Genomic DNA, 27,375 nt, shown 5'->3' with positions numbered 1-27,375 from the left:
GCAGGGAAAAAAGCTGCTCTAAGGCTCAAGCTGGACTGTCATTTAGAGGAACATGAATAGGAAACATTTTTTCTGCAGAACAGTGAGTGCTTTGGGCTTGGGGGAAGAAGGGCTGTGTTTAAATGTATCAAGCATAAAATGAAATGTGAATCACTTAAGTTTAATAAATCTGCAGCAATGATCTGTTTGAACCTGGCAAGAGGCCTGTAGTTAGCACGCTGCTATCTCAAATGCCTCTGGTCTTTTTCTTGCCTCTGTGTATGTGTGTGGAAACTGTGGAAACAAGGAACAAATGAGCTTGCATAAGAGATGTGGTGAAAAATGAGTACCAGGAGGAAGGTGGTTTTAAACTAAGAAGGTAGGAGGATTTCCAAATGGCCAAAGCGTTTGGGGTAAATTTGGAGTCTGGATGTAGTCATTTGTGTAGGTGCCCCACCTTTTATTCCCAAAGACGCTCACAGTTTGCAGAAAAACTTTCTCAAATGTTATTGTTGAGCAAGGTGTTTATATGAGACATTTCTAAAACTCATCGTCATAGAAAAAGTTATTTTCTGTAGCAGGGGTACTCTCACATTTTACTTTCCCTCAAGATCAATAGATTTAACGTCATTTCTTTTTATGGTCTTTCTCACCTGCTGCCTTGCATATTTTGGCCTTGGAGGGCTAGGAGAGATGCCTGTCACATTCCTCAGAAGGGCATTCAGTATTGTTTCATTACTCTATTACCCTTCCCTGTTCTACTCTCCCAAGCCCATCTTGCTGTGAAAGTAAATCATGGAGGAAAGGGTCAGGTGCATGTATAATCCTCATGCCTGGCTCCAGAGTACTTTGCATAACCCTTCTCTGAAACCAAGAGGGCTGTCTATGTTTTGGCATGATTTTTGCAATGCATACACTGCGATGCAGTCTTTGGGGACTGAGATAGGCATTTTGTTTGCTTTGCCGTATCACTAAATCTCATTTCAGATTTGTCATGGGACTTTTATTTTCCTCTGGTTGCTCGATCTCTCTTCTTTAGCTTATAGCCTTTTCCACAGCTCTCCCGTAATACCAATTTGATCTCCTTTTTGCTTTGAATTTATCATTTCATCCAGTAACAACTATGGGTTTCTCTCTCTTCTCTCTCTTCAGTAGGGTGGGGGTTTTTTCCCTCTAAGAGAGTTTTTGTTCCTTTTGGCTGCACAATAAAATCCTTTGATTCTATGTGACAAACAGGAACACACGTTTCCTTTCTAGTCAAGATTAAAGACACCTGGCTACTCCAGTGATTACGTCTTGAGAGAGAGCAGGGGAAGGCCTGTCTCATTGACTTTACCACCTTCACAAGATAGTGTGTCAGCTGAATTAGCTGTACAGAGTGATTTTCAGCAGTAACAGCATGCAGTATGCCTCCTCATGGACTTCTGTTCTGAGATACGCAAATCTTACGTTCTTTCTCTTCCTGGCTATGTCTACATTGCAGTTTTATGGCTCTGGTGTAGGGTAGATGTATCTGAGATAGCTTTAAGCTTACCTGCTCAAGATCTGACTTCTAGACACAGCGGCGGGGAGCTTCATGCTAGCTGAAAATTCGGCCCCAAGACTGAGGTTGATAGATCTATAATTAGCCAAGGTTTAGCTGGGATGGTGACTTCAGTGCAGATAGCGCCAGGAGTTCCCCAAGTCTGAAGAACGAGGTAAAAACCTTTCTTTTCCTTAGTGGTGTTTAGAGGGACCTAAAGCTATTTAAGAGAAAAATACATTCATATGGATGTTGAGGAAAACTTCCCTTAAAAAGGGAAAACATATAAATTATCTGTAGGTATTGGTATTGGCATTTGTAAGTATTAGGTATTGACCTTTCTCCTTCTCCCTGTCTCCCCAAAAGAAAGGGGATTTTTTTGTTTAATCTTAAAGAAAAAAAAATCCAGAAGAATCCATATCTGGAAAATTTCAGCCTAAAATTGGGTGTTTTGGAACTGGGAACAGCTGGGTTAGGATGGAAATGCTCACATACCTTTGATTACAGTGACTGCTGTCCTCCTTGCTGTTCGTGTGTGGTTTCCACCAGCCTCTGTCACTGCCGTTTCTCAAGATGGCTTATGCTGCCCTGTGTCAAGTTCTGTGCAGAGGAATGTGATGATTATGCTTGGCTCGGGACACACTTTGTTGGAGAAGTTTTTCTTATGAGTACAAAATATGTTTAACGCATTATTATTATGGTTATGATCCTTGACAAAAATAGTCTAGACAAAGCATAAACTCTGGATCCAAAAATATATTTAAAAATTAGCTAGCCTGTTCACAAACCACTTCTTACCTCACCCAGCAGCTATTTATGAGAACATTTTATATTCTTTCTAATTCTAAACAATTAATAGCAAGCACTAGCCGTTGAATACTCAATTATTAGATAGTTATCCCCTCCGGTTTTTCTGCACATCTTGTTGCTGTCAAGTATCTTTGTACCCAGCCAAAAATGACATGTTGAAACAAGCAGTGTATATTTAATGCAATGCATAGAAAAAAAGTGACGTTCAGCCCTGGCTTTTATTTTTTATTGGAAATATGAAATACAGTAGCTGGACAAAGAAGTAAATTTGCTCGTGAAGAGGGTGGTGTTTTTTAAGTAAACTTCTTAATGTGTAGCTTAGTCACAGGCTTTTTTCCTGCTTGTTATTGACATAATTGCCTGTCAGTCTCATCTGATAGTAGAATTGCTGGGGGCATGGTGTCTTGGATCGTGTGGCAAAAACTGCTAGCTATTGACTTATGTGCATGTGTGCCTCTGCTCTCTGCTGAATTAAATGTCAGATATACTCAAGTGTGTGGGTGGGTGGGGGATATGTGATTTGGTTCTCTCAAGTTGCCTTGTCAAGAAGTGCACTAATACAGCTAATGGAGATCCTCAAGCTCAGGAGGAGAAGGGCATTCACTTGACAGCCACCATCCAAACAGTCAAAAAAGATAGCTTCATACAGTGGTGGAGACTGTGCAGATTTAAAAAGAAACTTTTCCAAAGGCAAGGAATAATAAAGGATATTTTGAAATTGTAGCTTGCAGTTTACAGTCTCCGTTTTTGCCTGGCTTTGCAAAACATTTATAAAGCAAAAGGAAAGGGGTTTATACCTGTGGAATTTCTAACCTTTAAAGATGCTTTCTTTAGGTACTGATTTTATTCTGAGATAGTTGCCACTAGAGGAAAAACTTGCTTTCTTTACCTCTACTAAAACAAAAGTTTCTGTTTTCACTACAGCATCTTTCACAGCACTTGTGTCTCTGGTTTTTGCTGTGTTCTGTGTATAGCTGTCATTTCCACGTGGTCCTCTGGAAAACATGAAATGAGCTTTCTGAATTAAAGTATCAGATAGCCACAAAAATACAAGAAAGAAGAATCTAAGTAAATATCAGTGAATCCTCAACCTTCAAGTCAAATCTTGCATCAAATCCTACCAGAGAAAAAAATAGCTGGCTCTGTTGGATTAAGAGGAATGTTAATTTTGTAGTCAATATCTAAAACATTGCTGTGTGGTCCCCAATATACGCTGTCACTGGAGGTGCTCACTCCTGCAGAGGGGCAACATAACCATCACAAATGCAGCTTCTTGGGAGATTTGCCTTTTGTTGAGGATAATGGTTGCGGGAGGGATTTGCTTTTTTAATACACATTTATATTACTGATTTGTAATACTGATTGTATTTTTGATTGAGGAAGAGTTTTCTTCGTCTCGAGCTAGTAGCTCTCTCGTGAACCAGCTGAACCTTTAATTATTTAGTCATAATAGTTGGGTTTGTTTGCCTTTTTTTAAAAATTTCTACCAGGTGAATAACTAACATTGTTGATAGGCACACTGTTTTATACCACTTCTAAGTTATATCCCTCTTAGAGTAGTTTCTTCTCTTTAAGTTTCTGGGTGAGTTTGGTTCCAGCTCCCTCCTGAGCCATTATAAGCAGATGCTTTTATTGTCCATTTTTGTATCTAAGAATTTGTGAAACAAAATTACTTCGACTGACCTGATGTTATTATTACAAAGAACTTACTGGATCGTGTGATGCAAATAAAATAAATCAGATGCTGCAGTGACCTAGATACTTATTATTTATTTATGGGAATAAGTATATTTAGCATTTATTTATATTGTTCTTCAATTCCAAATGCTGTAAACTTTCACTTACTCTGAACACTGCTGGGAAAATAGCAATTGCCACCATTCTGCAGGTTAGGAGACCTTGGCAGGAAGACATAAGTAAGTGCTCTAGGCTACATAACATATAATTATCAGAACTAGGATTAGATGTTGGGAGTCTCAACTCCCAGCATTGTGTTCAGAAGCCTTGCTCCTGGCAGATAAAATCTGTGGATAATAAAGACTGAGGAGGTAAGTAATGATAAGGGTGGGATGATCACACAAAGCGACTAGGTCATTCTATCATCTTAGGTATAGTAAGTGTTTTAAGTCTAGCCAGAAGCACGGGGGGAGACAAGACATGTTGGCCTGCCTTGGAGAGCAGCCATGCTGCAGAAAGCTCACGCGTCATAGGGTGAAGCATTCCTGTAGGAGCTTCCAGTGAGGAGGTCTAGCAAAAAGGAGGGGAGGGGGCTGTGTAAAGCAATATTTGGCTTTGAAAATAGAGAAGTAATGGATAGATTTAGCAGGCAGATTTTTCTGCCTCTGATCTTTAGCGTTAATATTTGGTCATGCATCAGGTGCAGAAAAGAGCTACAGAAATGATCTGAAGGCTACTGAGAAAACTCCCAAGATGGAGCTGTTGTAAACACCCCTGCTCTCAGGAGATCTGAATGATGATTTTCTTCTAACTCAGGTTTTCATGATTTGTGTGCTATTGCTTGTTATCCTGCTGGATAGCTTGGGCAGATGGTGTTTCCTCAGGTCTGAGGGATTGGTCTCTCCACCACATGCTTGTAGTTATGCAAACTCTCTCATTTGTGTTCTAGATTAACATTTACTACAACATCGCTCTTTATCTCTGGACGTTTAGCTGGGAAAAGGGGAGAAACAGTGCTCTCCTAAAGCAGAGGAGGCATGCCAGGGACTTGCCCTGGTGATTATAGAGTACAATTGCTGTGCTGGGACCTTATTCCTAACACCTCTTTGGTTTTAATCTTTAAGGCAAGCTCTCGAGTTCCCTTTGAGAAGAAGCTGCCCTCCATCGAGATGTCACGGCACCACAGCCGGTTTGAAAGAGATTATCGGGCTGGGTGGGATCGCCGGGATTGGAGCTCCAATGGCAATCACGTCAGCAGCACCAACTGCAGCAGCGCTGCGAGCACCAACAGCAACAACCGCCCCGGGCTGCTGCCCCTGCCCATCGTCCCCTCCCGGCTCCCCACCCCGGCCACTGCTGCTTGCACCACCGTCAACAGCGATGTGATCACGAGCCTGGTGGCCAACTCGTCTCCAGCTTCAACTACCAAAGTAAGAATTTAGCTTTTTTTCTGGGGTTGATGTGCTGAAGGGATGTTAGAGATGGAGCTTCCTCTGTCCCTTTGCAAAATCTGAGTTCATGGTGTAGCCAAGAGGAGGAAAGAAAAAACTCTATGGGCAGTCTGTGTCTTTTTTATTCTTTTGTGTGTTGTGCATACACTAGAGTAGGTCTCTCTTGCTCCAAGACTGAGGGCTCCCATGCTTCTGAGAGGCCCAAGCAGAGCAAATGCTTCTTTCCTTTCAGCACTGCCTACATTTGGGCTTTGCATTGCTTTCCCTGGAACGTGTGGTTCCCGCTTTTGCTTTTGGGAATGCTCGTCTTGTCTGATGAGCAAGGCAGAGCTGTGGTTGACAACAAGTGGATGTAGTTTTCATCCAGAGGGAGTGGAAAGGGACTAAAGGGCATAATTTTGACTGAGTGGTGTTTTTTCATCTCTTTAGTTGGTACTTTCTTGTAAGGGTCTCAAAGCCTCGTTCTTAGTGCAGACTGGAGTGTAACAGTGGGATTTCTATAACCAGGCTCTCTCATTTGTACAGAAATGCACACTAAGGAGTAAGAAAACGTTAAGTGGCAAAGAATTGAAATCACTAGTAAACTATTGGGCTTTTTTGTTGTAATATATAATTGGAGGGAAGAGGGTGACTTTTCCTTTTTTTTGAAAAACATTTAGCTCTTTTAAATCTGCAGAGTACAAGTTGTTATTCCAGTAGAAAGTTGGGGTTTCTTTCTGCATGCAAATTCAGGTAGAACAGCTGGGGAATAGAAAACCCTGGCAAATTGTAAAGGTGACCACAGCATTAGCAAAGTGAGCCAGAAGCACTGCTGGTTTTCTTTTTATGATATTTAACATTTTCTTTCAACTTGGTTTCATTTTAATAACTGCAAGTGCCAAATACAGCAGACGCAGACAGAGGGAAAGGAGACAATAAAGTTATTTAAAGTAAGCCAAGAGCAAGCTGAAATTTTACTGCAATACCATTATTATATTGATTTTTTTTTCACGCTGTAGAAAAACAAGGTCAGTGCTGCAGAAGGAAACATTAGGCCGAAGTTTACAGTGTGATTGGTTTTAAAAATTTTCCATGGCATCTTCAAATTATTTTCATTTGAAGGAAGCCAATCAGATTGTGATCAAAACATATTTAGAGTTCTCCAGATGCTATCCACAGATAGATGCATTTCAATCATGCTTTGTCTGGAGAAGATTGAGGCAATTTTGGAGCCAAAGCAGTCATTTCATTTATCATGACCTTTGTTCCTGGGTCTACTTAGAGTCCAACGATTGTCTGGAGCTGATCAGCCCTTCTCCCAGATGTTCAAAACCATTTTGAAGCATAGCAGTGCCAGTAAACCATGTGTTTATTGGGGGAGAGGAGGCAGGAACAGCAAGTTAAATGCCTTTTGATCATATGCTCAATGTGAACTGTCTTCTAAATTACATTATTAGACAATTTTCTGATGACTTTCATTAGTAAGAATGTTTTGGCATGAACAGATCAAAAGCAATAAATATACTAGAATGGAGGTAACATGGGACACTTTTTATTCTGAGAACTGTTAATCAGCTGTGTAATCTCCCATAAAATAAATGTGTAAAAATGCGTACAGTCTTTGCCCCAGCCTCTTCTGCCAAGAATCAGCTAAACAGCTCTAAAAATTCAAAACTGCATGTATTAAAGAAGAAAAAACTTTGAGAAAGAAGTGAGGTGGGTAGGATGAACAGAGATGTAAAGGTATGGTGCCTAGCAAGCTTCCAACTAATGATGTGACACGATGTCAGAAAAAACCATCAGGTACTCATACATACTCATGTTCACCCTGCCTGACTCTGTCTCTCTCCTTCACACACAGCAGATTTACACTTGTGGTTAGCAACGTAACCAGCCAGTGCCTTTCCCTTGTAGAATCCAGCTAATGGTTAGGCATAAAAAATTAAATCCGTATAATGAGGAAATCACAACTCGGAAGAATAATGTGGTTGCTTGGTTTATTTTACAAAACAGGAATGTGCTGTGTTGCCTTGAGCTGTGGAGAGTTCACAGTCTACCCTCTGCAGCCTTTTTGTGAGCATGTTTATGGGGTACCAGCTCATGGGGGCAGGTGTCATCTTAAGCTAAATTTCTTAGTTCTGTTTTGTGGTTGGGAGCAGGATATTTGATTGCTTAGCTGCCCTTCTGCAGTCTGAACCTTCCCCAACATTATGGCAGATGTCACTAAACTCAGTGGGAAGGGGGTGCCCCACACCAGAGGTGACATGGTGAATAAAGAAAGTATCATGGTGTTAATGGAGCAAGAAGATTGAGAACCTGATTCTCCTTGTCTCTTTGTCCAAGGATATGGGTACAGCCAGCAATGTTCCTCCAGGCTGAGGACAGAAAGGACTCTGTGTATCATGCAGTTACCAGTTTTGACTTTAGCATATCTTCCTGAGCTGGTTTGAAGATCTGAAAGCATAGGGGCCAACTGTCCATCTCCCTTTATTTTGTGTTCCTACTAATTAATTATCCTCCCAGTTAAAAGTTTGTTTCGTTTTTTTTAATAAACCATTTAGTCTGTCTTCAAACTTTTGGTCCTTGATTCCTCTAGTTTCCTGCTGTTGACCAGTTTTAGTAGCCTCCAAATAACCATGTATCTTTTGCATCCCCTCCATTCTTCATCTGCCTTTGAAAATATAGGTACCAAAACCATATGCATCCTTTCAGCATCAGACTCGCCATTCCCTTGCATGGCAATAAAACTTCTCCCTTCCTCTGATCCCATGCCTGCACAGCTAATAATTGCTCAAGAGTTTCTTGCCTAAGTGCTAAGTCAATAGTTATTAAAAATACATATACATGCCATCATCCTCCATTACGTGTTATCAGAGTCATAATCTTGTCAAAGACTGAAATGAAGTCTGTTTGACAAGATCTGTCTTCTGGATACCAGTATTGGCAGACATTGGTCAGATTCGTGTCCTTCAGCTCCCAATTAACAGAATCCTAAAGTGATAAATTTGAAATAGAGGGAAAAACTTATTTTCTCTCTGACATGTAACTGGACCATGAAACTTCCTGTGCTGGTGATGGAATTGGTCAGGGAATTCATAGATAAATGGTTTTAAGGACCACTAGACTATCTAATCTGGCTGAACTGTTTGGTCTTTAAATTATTATGAAAATCTATGTAAGATTAAAGACTTCACCCCGAGTTATATGATGTGAATGGAAAAAGCATTGGGAGAGAAAAAATTGATCAAATTAACTGTTGGAGAGAGGTAAAACCATCTTCAGAGGGAAGCTTAAGATATGTAACACCACCTATGAGGGGTTTGGGTTTGGTCTGTGGTTTTATGCTTCTGGAAGAGCTTTTTACATCTTTCTGTGGAGGGCTTTAGAAGGATTTTATTACTAATTATTAATGTGTAGGAGAACTTTAGAACTAATTATACTTTGCAGACCTTTGAAATTTATTCTCAAAGCGTACCTGTAACCTTCTTACCACAGATGCTTTGGTACAAATCACACTTAGTGGATCTGCCACATTTAAGTGGTTACGGATGTTTGGTCTGAGTTATTTAAACAAAAAAGCTATATTTTTCTGAGCTTTATTTTTTGCTGAACAAAACGATGATGATACTTTGCACTGCTATAACCCATTTCATTGGAGGCTGCCAGAAGACATCAGAAAAACTATTTAAACCTCAACAACCTGTGAGAAATAGTTTAATGTTGCACTCCTGGTATGCCAACAGGGAAACTGAGGCACTCGGAGGTAGTGATTATTGGTTTTTCTGCTCATTCCGTGCCACTGTGAGCAAAGTTCCAGCTTTTTTACTCAATTTGGCTTTTCTACCCTGGCGCTGTATCCAAAGTGTTGGGCCACAGACCAGCATGCAGAGTCAGCGTAGTTTGAAGAGATGAGTCCTTTGCTGGAGATACTTCCTCAACCCCTTGAATGCCTGAAGTAGTTGATAGGAGAGTGCAATTCCTACCATTAAACTTCTGCATTGGGATCAATTTGTCACACTCTGAGCCCAGTCTTGTATGATGATTGAGCTCAGGTTTGGGTTTGTCCATGTGCAGTGGGGTTTTGGTTTTTTTTTCCTGCAGTGAGGTTATTTGTTGATAGAAGGAAGCTATCAAAGAAATCCATATAAGACTGCAGCACTGCTTAAGATATTGGCAACAAAACAGTCTAAAATTCATTTAAGGATGCTGCACACCATTCCAGCTATGTTTTCTGTTCATCTCAGCAGCATGTTCATTCTTTGTTGCTTTTCCGAATTACTTTGCGAGTTACTTGTACAATTTTCTCCATCAAAGCTCCTGTATCACAGCTTCAATTTGGAAGTGTTGTCATGGGCTGTAATTTGAAATTTTATTACCAAGAGATTTTTTGGTTATAGAACATTTACTTTTATCATCTCTATATTATTTTTAAATGCCTGAAAAGATTGATACATCAACAGAATCTGTGCAACACCAAGCGAGATCTAAATTTTTTTTCAACCTTCATTTTAAAAACCCTTTGCTTGGAACATAAATTGATTCTCAAGCCCCCCACCCCCGATTTGTTATTCTCAAGGTTAAACCTCTGACAAATTTTATAAAAATGCCAGTCTTCACTTTTGATAAGATTTTCTCTAGTTGAGCTCAGGGATAACTGTATAGTTTTAAGTCTTTAAATAACATAACTGAGATGTAATCCTGGCCTCCTGTATTTACAATACTCCCATAGCATTTAAGACTGTGTGTTGTTGCTACTGTAGTTTTTATCCCTCTGTGGTTAGCCACAGTTATGATGTGGGAGAGAAGACAGAGATGGTAAAGCATTTGTTAACCCCTCTGGAAAGTCAGGCAAGGTTTGCAGGGGAAAAAAATCTCCCCCACTGTCTTTGTCTCTGTGCATCACTGCAACTAAATAGCGTTAAAAAGATGCGTGGGGAGGGAAGAAAATTCTTATGTTAAAGGAAAAACAAGTCAGTATGGCTGAGGAATGCACAGTAAAAAGGAATAAAGTGGAACAGCACAGAAGTAAAATGTTATATGCTTCTTTCCTTTATGGTCAAAAAAAATTTAGTTCCCTCAACAGCAGTCTGTCATATGCAGATGATTTGCTGTACATTGCAGAATTTGTGTTGTCTGTTCTCTTTCGCTTTGGAGGTGATGATTTGCTAAGCTGGTGTATGGCTTCCACAAATATTTAAAATATTGATTAAGCAGAGGAAAAATAAACACGAATTGTTTTTCAAGTTACGCCTTATGTTGTACATGACTAATTACATACAACAATTTGCTCTGCAACGGTAACTGAAATTTATGTACTCTTTTTATTATAAAACATAAGAGGCTTGCATAAAGAGAGAGATTATAAATATTGGAATACAACAGTTGCTAGAAAACAGTCAAAACATGCAGTGATGAAGTATATAGGATTTGCTCTTCAGCTTCTCTGTGCAAAGCTACTCTTCCACTCCCCTGAGGGTTTGTATTGATAGTTGGCATATTTTTGTCAGCATTTCAGATAGTAGCCTGTCAATTCTTTCATCTGGACACAATATAGGAGTCCACCCCAAGTACAATAACAGCAAAAGCTGTGTTAAAGATTCTCCTGATTCTTTTGGCAAATTACTGTGATGGTGAGTAAGGTTTCAGTTGCTGGATGTCAAACAGTGCAACTGATTTTTTTCCAGGAGCCTATTTTTACCTATGGATACGTTTTGAAAATAGAGTAATATCCAGTTTCGTTGGTAAATGAGATGCAAGCCCATTCCCACCTATGCAGAGAGTTGTGGTGCATTTGACACTCTAATTATGGCGGACTATTACATGACTGTATAGGAAATCAGAGCAATACCCAGAGTACATAACACTCGATGGTTTCTAACGGAAGACAAGAACAGGTTTTCCCTGACACCCAAATCACATTCTCCTGGTTTTCTAGGTTTGAAAGTTCAATAAGCTTTGCAGAATTTACCTTTCGGGTATTTAACTGGACACACTATTTAACTGGAGTGCAGCTTCTGGACTGTGCCTTCTGTGAGCAGTTTGCAAGCAAGGAAAGACAGCCAAAGTGTATTACGTTGGCGATGACATGCCATCACACCAGCTCAGCTAGGGTGAAAGTGGCAGAGTGCACCACAAAAAAATATCATTATAGTATCCTCCTGGTATCCTCAAATAATTTTGAGAGCTGCCTTTTAAGGAATGGGCAGAGCTTGTACCAGGAATGAGAGGAGGAAACACGGAGATTTGAGATTTGATCGTTGACTCCCAGGAGACTTTATTTCTTTTTGCTATTTACAAATCGACCAAAAATCTCTGTAAATTGAACTCAGCAATGACTTCTGCTGAAGTAATCACATTAAGCTACTATGAAAAAGTTACAACTCCTGGGAAGTAATTGTGCCACCAAGGGACAAGAGAGCAAAGCGAGATCAGTGGGGGGTTCCAAAATTGATGTGTTGAATGCCTTGAAGAAGAGGAACCAATTCTTCCCTTTGAACAAACTGGAGAGACACCTAGGGCATTTTTCAGGCTTCTCTGTAGAAGGCTATTCTTTATTATCTGTGGCCCTAGAGAGGGCTTGAATTGTGCTGATGATCTGTCACTTCCTCTTACCACCTTATTTTAGTATTTTTTCTCAGATGTATTTTTATATATTTTTAATAGTGTAGAAATTGGAACATACAAAATGTGGTTTTAGTTTGTCAACTTTTGCAGATACTTTATTGGGCTGAAATTGGTCTGAAAGCCCTGGCATGCTAATTAATCTGTAAACTCAAAAAAAGCTGCTTGCATTTTTTGACTTGCAATGTGTTTATCATCTGTTGAAAGAGCTAAGAGGTCTGGCCAGTTTCTAGGCCCAGTTCCATTTGAAGATGAAAGGCAGCATTTTTGAAGCACTAATTGACATAGCCAAGTACTTACAAGGTCATGAACATGACAGCTTTGGATAGAGAAAAAGGAGTATTTCTAGGCTTGGGCACTTTGATCAAAAAGTATCTTGACTTCCAAAAGGGATAAATACCAGTAATAAGAGTTACCTAAACAAAATGTGTGTTGGCCAGGATTTAAGTGCTTGATTCTTTGAAATGACTTAGAGTTCTTCTTATTTTCTTATTTCTTTCTCATCATCACTTTGTTTTCACATATATTTGTTGCAGATTATCCATTAAAATGCAGCAGGATATATACTTCTGCCATTCAGGAGGCATGGGTGTTTCATTAGAAAATTTATCCCAGCCTCCTGTCAGGCTAAAAAAGCCTGCCTGAGAGCTTCCTTGCCTATGATTTGATGTTAATTATTAGAGGGTTTATTTTCAAGGAGCAGTACTGCTAAAGGAGGGCAGGTTATCTGAATTGTAGATGCATAAAATCCTAAGGTTGTTGCTGTCATTTAGGATTGTATTGCTATTGTCACCATCAAACGTAGCTACAAAAAGACTTTTACAAGGAATCACTTGGTGGTTTCCTATTATTTTTGCTGTCAATGCTTAACTTTGCCAGGTAGGCCCTGGAAATTATTTTCAAGTAAGCCGATCCTTTCTCAACTAGTCAATTTCTGATTTTGGCGTTGCATGAAGAGGGTAGTGTCAGAGAAATCACCAAGGGAGGGGATGAGTGGATTAAGGTATACGTTGGGTACAGAGGAGCCTGATGCAAACAGTTTGTAGAAGGCTGCAGAAGCGGTTGGGTGGGGACCATAATTTTTGTTAGAAGTAACAGGAAAACAATGATCATTCTTAAAACCACAATTTTAATGCATATCAGGAGGAAAATAAATTGTTTGCCAGATAATATTTTCTTGATGGCATTGGTTTCCTCAAATTGCTGATTGATTTGCAGTTTTCAATTTAGAAGTTGCTTGCAAAACAAATGAACCAAATGAATAAAAAGAAAAAGAAATAGAAGTGAGCCAAGCTTCACCTCTCCCTGTGATTTCTATGGGCCTTGACTTCCTGCTTGATACGACAGTTGTCTATGAAGCTGATAGACATAAAAATAAATTTGGCCCTGGGAGTGATAAACAGTACATTAAACTCTGTTCTCTGGTGCCTTGTACTGCTGAATGCTGCACCTGCAAACGCAGGACACAGGCTGATGTGCTCTGGGCATACCAGGAAGCTCTGATCAGCCAGAGCTGACACTCCAGACTGACATTAAAGGAGCACCACTGCCCTGTCTACACTCCTGAAAATCCTCTTGAAAAAGTGCCAGACCTTTAAGAGGAGCACGAGGATCTTGTGACTTGATGGCATGAAACGTAGGCAGCCTGTGCTGTTTTGATGGAGGATTGCTCTGTCGATGCCACAGAAGTAATGCCAGGAGTTGTGTTACATCAGCAATGCTGAACTGCGCTCCATCCCATCTGAGCAATGCACACAAGGTGCAAATATCTTCTGCATAAATGGAAATACAGTGACTCACTATCTTGTGAGTGGGCAAAACACAGGCTTATTGTCAATGCCTGCAAGAGTACTGTAGGGCAGACCACAAAAGGAATTCCTCACACTTCGTCCCGGCTCCAGTTTCACTATCTAGAAGCAGCTCTGATGAAAATTTATAATCAAACATTACTTTTCAAAGTAGCATGTAGAAAAGGATAAACTTGCAGGTACCCAAGTTATTTTGCTGGGTTTTCTCTTGGAATTTGAAGCATTACTGAATGTCCAAGTGTTGGGTAACTGTTCTAACACTGTTCTTGGATGAAATGGGCATTTTTCAGCAAACAAAATGCACATTTTACTTTGGTTTGGAGGAACTGACTATTCTGAATTCTCCCAGAAGTCGGTCTGTCTCTTCTGGTTTTGGTTGTTCGCCGCTCCTGTCAAACTGAAATGTTTGTAGTTCTTACCCACTACAATTTAGGGTCACCAAACCAGCTCACTTTGGAAAACAAAGCTTGTAGAAGTTCTGCAGAGAAATATATGCTGTCTGTAAAGTGGTGTTTGTGTGTAAAGCGATATGCACCCACTGTATAAATAATGAATAATAACTGGTAATAAATTCTTCATATCATAGCATTATTTCTTGCTGTTTATGATCCCAGGTCTTTTATGATAATCCTGAAACAAAGCACTGAAAAGTACGTGAATAATATTTACTACTAAGTTGTTGCACAAATATGTCAAGAAAGAGAAGCTTTTTTGGCTGTGTAATTTGAGTGTTTAAGATTATATACTGTTTATATTATAATATTATATATAATTAAAGTTATCCTTTTATCCCAAAGGAACATGAAGTGTTATACAAAGTCCATACATTCAAAACCACTGAAGTAATGCATCAAGGTACATTTGTCAGCCAGCAGGTGGAATACTCCCAAAGAGCAATGCTGGGCATAATTTGACCATGTGTTCCCCTGCAAATCCATATTATTTTTCAGGAGTGCCAGTCTTTGTAAGAGGAGCTGTGTTGTACAAGACCCTGCAGAAGGATCCAGTAGTTCATCAGTGACAACCTCCTGGTGGCACAGGAATTGCTCAGACACTGTACAAGAGCCAAGCAGGCATGGCTAGAGGCCATCCTGCCTAAACATGGAAATCCTGAGCAAGCTCAAATGAACAAAGGAGGTATATGGGAACAGGGAGAATCACAGACTCACAGAATGGTTGAGGTTAGAAGGGACCTCTGGAGGTGATCTGGTCCAACTCCCCTGCTCAAGCAGGGCCATCTAGAGCCAGTTGCCCGGGACCATGTCCAGGTGGCTTTTGAGTATCTCCAAGGATGGAGACTCCACAACCTCTCTGGGCAGTCTGTGCAAGTGCTCACCCACCCTCTTAGTAAAATAGTGTTTCCTGATATTGATAGACTCATAGAATCGTTTAGGTTGGGAAGGACCTTCAAGATCATCAAGTCCAACTGTTAACCTAGCACTGCCAAGTCCACCACTAAACCATGTCCCTAAGTGCCACATCTACATGGTTTTTAAACTCTTCCAGGGATGGTGACTCAACCACTTCCCTGGGCAGCCCGTTCCAATGCTTGACAACCCTTTTTGGTGAAGAAAGTTTTCCTAATGTCCAATCTAAACCTCCCCTGGCACAACTTGAGGCCATTTCCTCTTGTCCTGTCACTTGTTACTTGGGAGAAGAGACCGACCCCCACCTGGCTACAGCCTCCTTTCAGGTAGTTGTAGAGAGCGATCAGGTCTCTCCTCAGCCTCCTTTTCTCCAGGCTGAACAACCCCAGTTCCCTCAGGCGCTCCTCATGAGCTTGTGCTCCAGACCCTTCACCAACGTGGTTGCCCTTCTCTGGACACGCTCCAGCACCTCAATGTCTTTCTTGTAGTGAGGGGCCCAAAACCGAACACAGTACTTGAGGTACAACCTCACCAGTGTTGAGTACAGGGGGATGATCACTTCCCTGCTCCTGCTGGCCACACTATTTCTGATACAGGCCAGGATGCTGTTGGCCTTCTTGGCCACCTGGGCACACTGCTGGCTCATATTCTGCTGGCTGTCCACCAGCACCCCCAGGTCCTTTTCCACTGGGCAGCTTTCCAGCCACTCTTCCCCAAGCCTGTAGCATTCCATGGGGTTGTTGTGACCCAGGTGCAGGACCCAGCACTTGGCCTTGTTGAACCTCATACAATTGGCCTTGGCCCATTGATCCAGCCTGGCCAGATCCCTCTGCAGAACCTTCCTACCCTCCAGCAGATCAACACTCCCGCCCAACTTGGTGTCCTCTGTTAATTTACTGACGGTGCACTCGATGGCCTCATCCAGATCATTGATAAAGATATTAAACAGAACTGGCCCCAATACCGAGTCCTGGAGAACACCACTTGCGACTAGCCGCCAACTGGATTTCACTCCATTCACCACAACTCTTTGGGCCCAGCCATCCCGCCAGTTTTTTACCCAGCGAAGAGTACGCCCATCCAAGCCATGAACAGCCAGTTTCTCCAGGAGAATGCTGTGGGAAATGGTGTCAAAGGCTTTACTAAAGTCTAGGTAGATGACATCCACAGCCTTTCCCTCATCCACTAAGCAGGTCACCTTGTCATAGGAGTTCAGGTTAGTCAAGCAGGACCTGCCTTTCCTAAACCCATGCTGACTGAGCCTGATCACCTGGTTGTCCTGTACGTGCTGTGTGATGGCACTCAAGATGATCTGCTCCATAACCTTCCCTGGCACCGAGGTCAGGCTGAGAGGCCTTTAGTTCCCTGAATCCTCCTCCCGGCCCTTCTTTTAGATGGGTGACTTCTTTGCACCCTCCTTGCAGGTATTTGTATACATTGATGAGATCCCCCTGAGCCTTCTCTTCTTCAGGCTGAACAGTCCCATCTCTCACAGACTTTCCTCATAGGGGAGGGGAGCAGGAGAGGAGAGGAGACAAGAGGAGAGGAGAGGCTATGCAGGTGGCATTTAGAAACAGTGCTTTGTTGTGCAGGTTTAAAATTAGGAAAGCCAAAGTTCAGCTGGGTCTAAAATTGGCAAGGGACATGAAGAGCTGCAAGAAGGGTGCCTGTAAATACATTGGCAGCAACAGGACAATGTGGGCCCACTGCTCAGAGGGTAAAAGGATATAGTCCCAAATTGAAATAGGAGAAGCAGAGTTACTCATGCCTCCTTTGCCTTGGTCTTTACTGGCAATATCTGCTCTCAGATTCTCCCAAGTCCCTTTGCCTAGCAGCAGAGTCTGGGGGAGTGAAGTATAGCTCATGGTAGAGGATAGGCATGAGGACAGGGATAGAGGATGAGGAATGGACTTACAGACCTTTTAAGTGAATTGGACATACACAACTCCATGGGACCAGGCAGGATACATGAAGGGATGCTGAGGGAAACAGATGAGCTGATGCCATTTTGAAGTCACTTGCTATCATCCTTGAAAGACCATGGTGCTCAGGGAAGGTTCCTGATGACAAGAGAAGACAATAGTCATGGCCATCTTCAGAGAGGGCAAGAAGGGGGATCCAGGGAACTATGAGCTGGTCAGCCCAACCTGAATGTCTAGGAGGATTGTGTAGCAAATCTTGCTCAAAGGTATTGCCAAGTACAAAAAGGACCAGAAGGTCACTGGAGCAGCCAAGGATAAATCATACCTGAGCAACCTGATGGCCTTCTGTAATGAGATGACTGGGTTAGCGGACAAGGTGGGCCCCGAGGCTTTTATTTACTTTTAACTTCAGCAAAGTTTTGACAGTGTTCCATGGTATTGTTTTAACTAATGTGGAGGTATATACTGCATGGATTGACTATAAGAGAGGTGGAAAACTGGCAGGACTACCAGACTCAGGGGGAGTAGATGGCAACAGTTCAAAGCCCCACTGGCAGTGGGATGAGTGGTCAATATTAGGGCTGATAACATTGAATATCTTTATTAATAGCCTGGGCATTGCAATGAATATACAAATAAAAAATTGAGGGGAGCAATATGCTAGAGGGCAGTGCTATGATTCAAAAGGACCAAGACAAACTGGAAAAATGGCCTAGTAGTAACTAGATGAAGTTCAGCAAAGGCAAATGCAAAGCCTTGCACCTGGGGTGAAATAACACCATGCAGCAGTACAGGCTGAGCTGCAAATGGGTAGAAAGCAGCTTTACAGAAAAAGACCTACAGGTCCTGGTGGAGACCAAGTTGAAAATAAGTAGTGGTGACAATGAAGGGCAACCAAACGCTGGGATGTATCAACAAGAGTAGCAAACAGTTCAAGCAAAGTGCTCTGTCTGTCACTTCTGTGACTACATCCTGAGTACCATGTCCAGTTTGGGGCTCCCAGGTGTAAGACAGACACTGACCTGGCGGAGCAAGTGCAGTGGAGAGCCACCAAGGTGATTTGGGGACTGAAGCACAAGACATACAAGTTGAAGCTGAGAGCTGGCTCTGTTGAGCATGGGGAAGGGAAGGCTCAGGGTGAGTTTGATTCCTCTTTATGCCTGTCTAATTGGGACAGTGTAAAGATTCTTCTCAGAGGTGCCCTGTGAAAGGAGAAGCAGCAATGAACACAAATTGTAGCAAGATAAATTCTGATTACATATAAGGAAAAAAAAATAAATTCTCAAAGCAGGGTCCAAAACTGGAGCAAAGGCCCAGAACAGCTGCAGAATCTCCATCGGAATCACTGCAAGCTCAGCTGGACATGACCAGGAGCACGCTGATTTAACATCAAAGTTCACCTTGTTTTGAGCAGGAGTGGACCAAGTGACGTGCAGAGGTCCCTTCCAACCAAAAGCATTCTATGATACGACCCTGACATCATGCTAGAATTGAATCACCACTTAAATATACTTCACAAGGCAGAGGTGTTGTCAGTTTGCTTTAAAACAATACCCAGAATCCTCATCGGCCAATAAATACTAGAACTTTGGATTTCTTTTAGGTCTACTGCGCCTAACTCCTATCTTGGCATAGTCGTCACAGTTTTGTTTTTGGACAGCTTGTTTCCTTTAGAATTTCTGCCTCATGCTGGGATGGAGTAAGACTGAATAATTTATCTTCCTTTTCCTCAAAAGCTGAGCAATAGTTATACCCCACATGGATTTGAGACATTATTATCTTTCTAAGCTTCCGTTAATTATCTTTATCATCCCTGCTTTTAAAGGTCTAGCATTTATCTTTGCAAGGTTCTTCAAGCTGGATTATAGAGGAAAATTTAAGTGTATTAATTCCATTCTTGCTCATGAAGTTTTAAACTCCATTTCATAAACACTTTTTCCACTGCCTGCAATAATTTTTCTGGTAGTTTTCCTGTGACCGAAGTGTCCAATGTGTAGAATTGATGGCTTTTGAGGTCATTATGCACATGTGTAATTATGTCAGGTGTGCTGCTTTGATTAAGACATAAACACCTATACAGTTTTTGAAGATATAGATCACAGATACTTTGTTTGCCACATACAAATCTGCCATGCACCTTTTCTTCTCAGCCTACTTAGAAATATGAACTGCTTTACAGTAATGTTTAGCTCTGGAGCAGTGCAGGATAGTGCTATTTCAAGGTTTTTAGATGTCATCTAAGCTATGGACTGTACAGCTGTTTCAAGTCTTTCAATAGATCCATCTTCATGTTATGTAGATAACTCCTGAGTTTTCCTCTAAATTGCCATTGTTTCCATCACTGGTTGCTTTGTAAAGGGACAGGTCAGCAAAAGTTCAGTGTCAGTGCTCTGTAAAGTTTGGAGCATGCTCTTTGATGCAGTGAACCGAGTGGAGTGAGAGAGGGCCCTTTTAAAATAACCAGAAGTAAAAGAGTGGAGCAAGCCACCTATAAATTCACCCAGACAGACCCAAGCTGACCACTTCACTTTGTGTTCCTCCTCTGTTCCCTGTGGGCCACGTTGCTCCTCAGGTTGTGCTGGGTGGTTGTCCCATACAATAGTGCAGTGGAGCCCGTGGTGGAGGAGAGGCTAAGGGCTGGGTTTGCGCAGGCTGAGGGGGATGTGATTGCTCTCTTCAGCTTTCTAGTGGGGGCTTATGGAGAAGACACTGCCAGAGTCTTCTCAGGGGTGAGCAATAGAAAGGCAAAGGGCAATACACACAGAAGTCAGCAAAGGAAATCCTTAGTTAGAAAGAAGGAAGAAATTGCTCACACTGAGAGTAGCCAAACACTGGCACAGGTGCCCAGAGATGTTGTTGCATACCCTGAAGTTATCCACATGTCGAGCAGACAAAGCCCCAAGCGATCCAGTGTAGTGTTAGCCTGCTCTGAGCAGGGGATGTACCTGGTGGCTTTCAAGAGCCCTTTCCAGTGAAGCCAGTCTGGTTATTTTCTAGTAATGAGAGCCTGCAGACAGCTGTGGAAAGGAGTCTTGGAGAAAAGTCAGTCTAGACTCTCTTAAAAGGTTTCCTTCAGAGCACAGAGAGGTGGCATCTGCCACGCAAAGGTAGTTATGGAAGTTACCTTGACCTCAGCAATAAGTCTGCAAAGCCAATCTTGCTTACCTAGCCTTATGACCCATTGGCAAGGAAGCAGATTTGTTCTGCAGCGAAGACCTTTTGGGTCATTCTTTTGATACAGAACAAAGAAGGTAGTTCAAAACCAGAGAGAGATAAGGTAATTGCAGCAGTTGTTGAGCAGCGTGCCTTTTTACATCCAACTCTTTGAACTAGGAGATTAAACAAAACTTAAGCAATGCTGCAAAGTTTGTGGACCAATCCAAGCTTTCATTCATTTCTTTTTGCCTTTCTACTTCACTCTCGACATCTTTGTCGTTCTCCCCCATTTTCCGTCAGACACTTGATTTAAACTCTTCTGACACTTCCTACAGTGTATCTGACTGTACTGGAAGCACCATAGCTTGCTGGCAACTACCACTGAGTCGTGGGTAAGAAATGAAACACACTTGTCACTTACCACAACTATTTTGACCTTCTGTTGTTTTGACATATAGAACACCTCTGTGGAAATAAGGCTGTCTGGAAAATAAAACTCAAAAAAACCCAGAAAAATAAGGAAGGGAATAATGACAGTGCATAGACATTTTAGATTTGGTCAGATTTCTCTTTTTGTGTCTGCTTTCCAGCCAGCTCTGCTCACAATACAACTGCGTTTGGCTAGGTCTATGCTAGTAGATTAAGCGGTGCCAGGGCATGGGCCCAAGAGCTGGAACTTGACCATCTATACCATTAAATTGTTAGCACAAGCTCTGCCTTGCGTTTGGCTGGGGCCAGCTAGTGCTGTCATAAACAATTCCAAGGCATGGCTTGGGGATTAGCAAAGGCCAGCAGCCATTCCCAGTTGGCGGTTTGGATATAGCCACCTTGTTTTGGAGGGTAAAAGTATATAATCCTGTGAATGTGGCCAGGCCATCTCATTTGGCCTCAGAGCCGTGTAACAGGTCCTGGCCCTGTTTAGTTTTCTAGTTACTGGGATGGCTTTGTGTTTGAGGCAAGTGTAATTGGTTTTACTTGACTCTACAGTTTCATACTTGACTGAGTTGTATCTGAACAATAAGGAGCATGAGTACATCTCCACTTTATCTGTTCTTTCAGCAGGTGTATCTGTGCACTAAGATGGTGTGGTCTGTCCCTGTTGTAAATTGTCAGAGCAACTAAAATACTTTGTGAACCACTTTCCCATTACAAATAGAAATATATAGTCTAAGGGAGTCTAGAAGTATATCTTCTAGGGAGTTGTTTCAGCTATTTTTCAGAAATCTTTGTCATGGTTTTGCACATGGGCCACTAATTGCTGGCGAATTCAGTTCCTGTATCAGAATGAAGAATATGTTCTGCAGATGTACCTGGTGCCAGGGAATTATTTTTATCTTTTCTGTTGGATCTGGAAGTAAGAGATTGTGTTAGATATTGGATGGATGTTGGCATACAGCTGGTATGAAAGATCATGTTAGCCATTAAGTGTTGAAGTAGAAACACCTCTTGCTACCCACACAACTGGTTTTTCACTTAGTAGACTGTCTATTCTCTTCCTTTCTCACCACAGCATTGAATAGAAAATAATACTGCTTTCTGCCAATGAAAGCCCAATAAACACGTGATAGTTGCCAGGAGTGGTAAAATTCCAAGTGTATGGTTATATCCTGTTGTCCTGCTCTGTTTTCATCTGCATGCTTCCGTTTCCAGCTGCCTGAGATACAATTAGGTATGCATCTTGATTTTTTGGAGATAAATTATGAATTTATTTATTATCAGAAGTTGCCTGATTCCATGAGCAGAGAGCTCCAGAGTGCCTTGTTGGTGCATCCTTCTAGCGTTGCAAGAAGAGAGACCTGAGGTTTTGCTTTACCTTCAGCATTTTAGTCATCATATGAACTAAAATTAGTGTTCCCACAAGTAGCTCTCACAGACTGCACATGCCCTCTTGCACATGCCACAGCCTGTGTAAACAAAATTAAAGTAGCACGGTTAATGTGTGTGTCTCCATGTGGGGTGGATTTGGCCTTGATTTTCAGTCAGTGCTGACAAATTTGGAGACTTTTCAGTGCCAGATACTTTATCTGAAGTATTTATGGCAGGATATGTCCACTGGTCCATTTGTGATGGCACCTGTACAGAAATCTATTAAGCATATGTTATATTTGGGATTCTTCCCCTCAGAAGAGTCTATAGAAACAAAGCTTGGTGCATCTCACCTGTGGTGTTATTTCTTGAAGAGCTCTGGTGACTCACTTTCTTCATCCCATCAACCATAAAATCTGCCAAATCTACCATACCTTTGTAGAGGAACAGTTTACAAGTCTATTTGATGAACAGCTTAGGGGTTAATAGTGGGGTGTTTTGCCAGTCAGGTTCAGTCAAATGTAACGCTATTAGCACCGGCTAGTTGTTCAGTGCTGTTGGAAATGAGCTTCTGTTTCTCAGCCCTTTTCCCTTTGTGTTTCTGCTTCATTGTGTTTAGTGCCCTGGCTGTTCGCTTTTCCTTTGGAGGTGAGTGTTCCTGGACAGAATAAAAGTACATAGATGGAGCAATGTGCAACTGTGCGTACCGCTGCTGAAACCCTTTTACAAGAGCTAGACTGCTTGGAGAAAGAAAGAAAGAAAGAAATGCAGTTGCAGGAAGCGAATCTAAATAAGCTCCCACTCCACCTTTTTCAATTTACTGGAGGAAATATCTTTCTTCATATCGTTTGACTTTTTGATTGTTAGATCAAATTGAGCTAGTTGGAATGAGCCTCAGTGATCAGAACAGAAGTCCTGAAAACCTCTGTTTAGCTGCTCTTTGGTCTCTGTGCAATTGGTTTGCTTAAATTTCCTGTAATAACCTTTTAAAAGTCATGTACCCATTCTTCACTGAGGACCCTGCTGTGCATTGTGATTATGTTATCTGTTGCCTCCCTGAATGTTTAACATGATCAAAGTGTGTTGTGGGGCTTGATTTTGGGGGGAGTTCTTCTTTTTGTCTAGGTCTGTTCCCCCCACCCCCCCTACCCCAAGCATTTACTTTCAAAATATAAACTCACATTGCTTGTTATCTATTACTCTCCGTGTGTCAGTCCTCCTTTTCTTCTCCCCCCCCCCCCCTTTCCTCTTTAAAGTATCTGCTTAGTAAAGTATTGAGCAAGCATGCTGAGTAGCTCTGATAATTAGGTAATTTGAATTCGGGGATGGATGTTAGATGTTAAGTCGTGGACGGAGGCTGGTTGTGTTGGAAGGCAATGTATTCTGTCTCCGGGTAGGAGAGAGTTGAAATGCCCTTTATATCAGCACCGCTCACCAGCAAGCCAAGGGTATAGCGTTGAACATAAATGCGATTGCATGGCCTTGTTCGCCCTCTTTCTCAGGGAAAGCAGCAGATGTTGACAGTGAATATAGCGAAGTGCAAATGGGTAAAATAATGAACTGAAGTGGTAGCTTAATGGAATTATTAATGGGATTTGTGTTCAAATAGTGAACAAGGATTGATTTTTATTAACATAGGTTTTACACATGTAAACTTATGCAAAAGATTATACCACACTTTTCCTTCTCTGGCGGAGTGTTTATAGAGTACGCTGTACGCGCAGGGTTCTCCGAACTTCTTTAAATATTGCCCTTTCTCCCACTTATCTCATGGTGCTTCTCAGTGTGTAGCACTCCATATAAATCTGTATAATACACCCAGCGATTTAACTGAACAGTGAGGAAACCTTGAAATTAAAACTGCAGTAGTAGGTGTTCAGTGGGAGTTTGGTGTTTGCTTGTTCATTCTCACCAGAATAAAAGGTGGGAACATGACAGATAGCTCAAAATGCTAAAGTGCAGCTCTCTGCGAGCTGTGAGGCCTCTGCTAGAAGTAGCTATATACCTACAAGGTGGTGGTGGAGACGTCATAATTATGATCTGACATTTAAAGAAATGTCAGAATCATTCAAACAACCCCCCGCTCGGCTTCCACACATGTATCTTTTTGTGTCCCCAATCCTGCCATCTGTTATCCCAAGGACTCTGGGTTTGATTACCTTTTTGTTTGCTTTTCTGATAAATGTTTTGTTTATCCTCTATGCCTGGCATGTGCTTCCAGAGATTGTTTGCAAGCCCCTTGCCCTCTTTGTACGTGGATTTCTCCTAAAGAACTGTTTACTACCACGATGCTGGCAAAAACTAATCCTCTGACTAAGGCTGGGCTGTGAGTATTTCTGAATGCATCTGTATTTAGGAGCAGACTTTGCCAAATACCTGTTCAGAGTGTGTGTACGGAAACACATATGGTATTACTCAGCATCGTTACCTGTCATCTACTTACTTGCTTCTCGTGTTATTTTCTTCACATGTCATTTTCTTGTCATTTTTGGATGTGAGCTCCACAGGGCAGGGACCATGCCATTCCTGGCATTTGGGAAGTTCTTTGTTCCATCTAACAGATCTTTATTGCTACATGTCTTTTGAAAATCAAAGAAAAATGCTTTATTGCCTTTCTGCCCTGGTGCAGCAAGGTCTGTGCGCAGTTCATTGGTGACCATTAAAAAGACTTCTTCCAAAGCAGCTGCCATACTTTACTGGTATTAGTGATAATGTTAAAGTGTGTTTTATGCTGCTAATCCTAGTTCAGTCCATAAAAGATAAGAACAGTCATAGCAGGCGAGACTATGCATTCATACAGCTCGATATTCTGCCTCCGGTGGGAGATTTACATTGCAAGTATGCTATATGTATACTTCCCTGGTGTGTACTTCCCACAGCCTGCAGCTTGGGGACTTCTGTAACCACACGCTGTATCTTTGTCTTTCAACCGTCTGGTAAAACGTGAAGTATATGCTTGCCTTCAAGCATGCAGGTAGGCCCATTGACCTCAGGATGGCTATTTTCATGCCTACTCTTTAATATGTTTTTGATCATTTAGATGGATTGAGACTTTCGTGTGGAGAGATACCCATGCCAGGTAGCTGCTGGTGAGCAAAACAAAAGGAGCTGAAGTGTGCATGAGTCTGCCTGGTCCTAAAGAGCTGTTTTCATTAGGGAGAACGAGTTCTTCAGACACATAAATATTTGGAGGCATGCACAAAAGGGACAGGACTCAGCTCATGTCCAGTCATCTTGCATTACCTGGCCCAAATGACTAAGTAATTTCCAGCAGGGCAGAGGGGAGAAAGCCCAATGAGCAAGCCTTGACTTGCTGCTTGGAAGCTGTAGTTAGACACCTAAATACTGGCATTTTAACAACCATGAATGTGCATGTAAATTATGGCTGGTGATTCTGTAGAATCAGATAGATGCAAGGTCAAGATTAGATGCATAGTGTTGTGGCAAGACTGATGGCTGTTAGTGCTTTCTCTTTCTGAAAAAATTGCTGACCATGTGATTTTTTATTGTAGAATCACGTTAGTCCTGGGGTAGAAAATATTGGGTAAAATATATTGTACCCATAATTCATATTAATGGAAATTCAATAATGGCAACCTGTCATCCACAGAGATTAGAAATGAGTCCATATGTTGTGCTATAAAAACATTAAAAAGGCATTATGAATTAGAATCTATTGCACCATGTTTTGCTTGTTATAAATAATGGAGGGAAAAACTAGTCCTTGGAAGTTTTTGGATTGTCCATTTTGAAAGAAGCCAGCAATTACTTTCTAGAGCTGACTGTGCACCATTGATCTGACTTATGGATTTCATAAATGCAGTGGTCTGCTAATTTAATAAACTTGCTCAATCTGTTTTTAAACAGAGTACAGAACTTTGAAAAATGATTTCCTTTCAAACTAAAATTAACTCTTATGGCTTTTAAACATTAGACTGTGATATTTGCTTCCAGTTTTTCATTAAAATACCTTCTGGTTTCACATTTTTCCTGGGATGGGCTAGATGCTTGCGGCTCATGTTTTATTATATTAAATACTCATATTTCACTTATGCTAATTTGGCATCGAGCTATGAATTGGAGTTCTTAGGCAAACCTTTATTTGGTTCTACATTGTCAATAAAGTTTACAGCTGCCTGCAAAGTTTGCCACTGCCAAAAGCTTAGATATAATTGTTCGGTAAACTAGGACTTGTCGTATACTGGACAGAATATTGATGCGCTAGATGTGATATCTTGTCTAAGTAGTTTGTATGTGAGCCTGCACATTTTTGGGGAAAAACTCACAGTGTTTTCAATAAATTTGCAGCAAGCTGAGTAAAGGGAGAATTCCTTCTCAAATTAATGTGTATTTTTAAGCACGAAGTGTGATTATTTCTGTCTCTAGTCTATTTTAGCTGTTGTAACCAGAGTAAGTCAAAACAGTTCCAGCTGCTTTTGAAATCTGGCTGCTTTTGCAAATCTAAAACCTACCTGTTGGACTTCTAAGTGTAAAGAGGTCAAATAGTGTGATGGTAAATTCTATCAACTGAGTTGCAGGATTTGATGATGTGATATGCATTAATGTCCAGAGAATCTTGTCATCTGATTTCTTTCCCCCTCCCTCTGGAAACGTACCTACTCTGTTGGAGCATATAGTGTAACTAGGGACCAAAGTCTTCCACATTAAACAAATTCTGAACTTTATACAGTATAGATCCATCCTTCCCTCCCTACACCAATCTATGCAAAATGTATTGTATCATGAATTAGCATTGACAGGGTAACTGAAGGATCTTTGGTCAGATGCCAGGTTTAATTCATTTGTTATCAAGACTGAGAAACGAATGTGACAGTGATAGTAATAATTGTCTTCTTCTGTAAAAAAATGCAATACAAGCTTACACATTTTGGTTATAGAGGAGATAAGGAAGAGTAAGGCAATTATACCTATCATACACTTTGGACCTGTGTTTTCGTTGGTCTTGACAAGCTTAGAAAATATGATGGTACATCCTGGCCAAGGAACACCTAAATTCAAATAAAATAACTTTCAACTGCTACCGTATTTGTACTGCAGACTGATAGGTTGCTTTTTCAGAAATCAGCTCTGTTGCATTATTTAATAAATTTAATGGGCTGGGACAGACAATAGTGGGTTGCTGTCTGCTTAGTGTATTCTGGATACAAAATGAAATTCCCTCAATCTTATTTAATATTAAATGTTTGGGGTTTCAGAGGAAGAAAATGAAAAATCAATGGCATTTGCAACACAACGCAATATTGGAGCAGCAGGATT

General features: G+C 41.3%; 1 protein-coding gene across 6 annotated transcripts in view; it reads left to right on the top strand.

Annotated features, from left to right (window-relative positions):
* KLHL29 (kelch like family member 29) overlaps nucleotides 1–27,375 on the top strand; it is a 413,313-nt gene that overhangs the window by 150,295 nt on the left and 235,643 nt on the right. For all 6 annotated transcript variants that reach the window (XM_069805696.1, XM_069805702.1, XM_069805698.1 and 3 more), the window contains one exon: nucleotides 5,113–5,418. In XM_069805696.1, the coding sequence (XP_069661797.1) occupies nucleotides 5,158–5,418 (261 nt within the window). In that variant the 5' untranslated portion in view covers nucleotides 5,113–5,157. The remainder of the gene's footprint in view (nucleotides 1–5,112; nucleotides 5,419–27,375) is intronic.

The sequence above is a fragment of the Haliaeetus albicilla genome, chromosome 18 (assembly GCF_947461875.1).
Source record: "Haliaeetus albicilla chromosome 18, bHalAlb1.1, whole genome shotgun sequence".
NCBI classification, from domain to species: domain Eukaryota; kingdom Metazoa; phylum Chordata; class Aves; order Accipitriformes; family Accipitridae; genus Haliaeetus; species Haliaeetus albicilla.
Note: the sequence above shows the minus strand (reverse complement) of the source record. Positions and strands in the feature narration are given on the sequence as shown.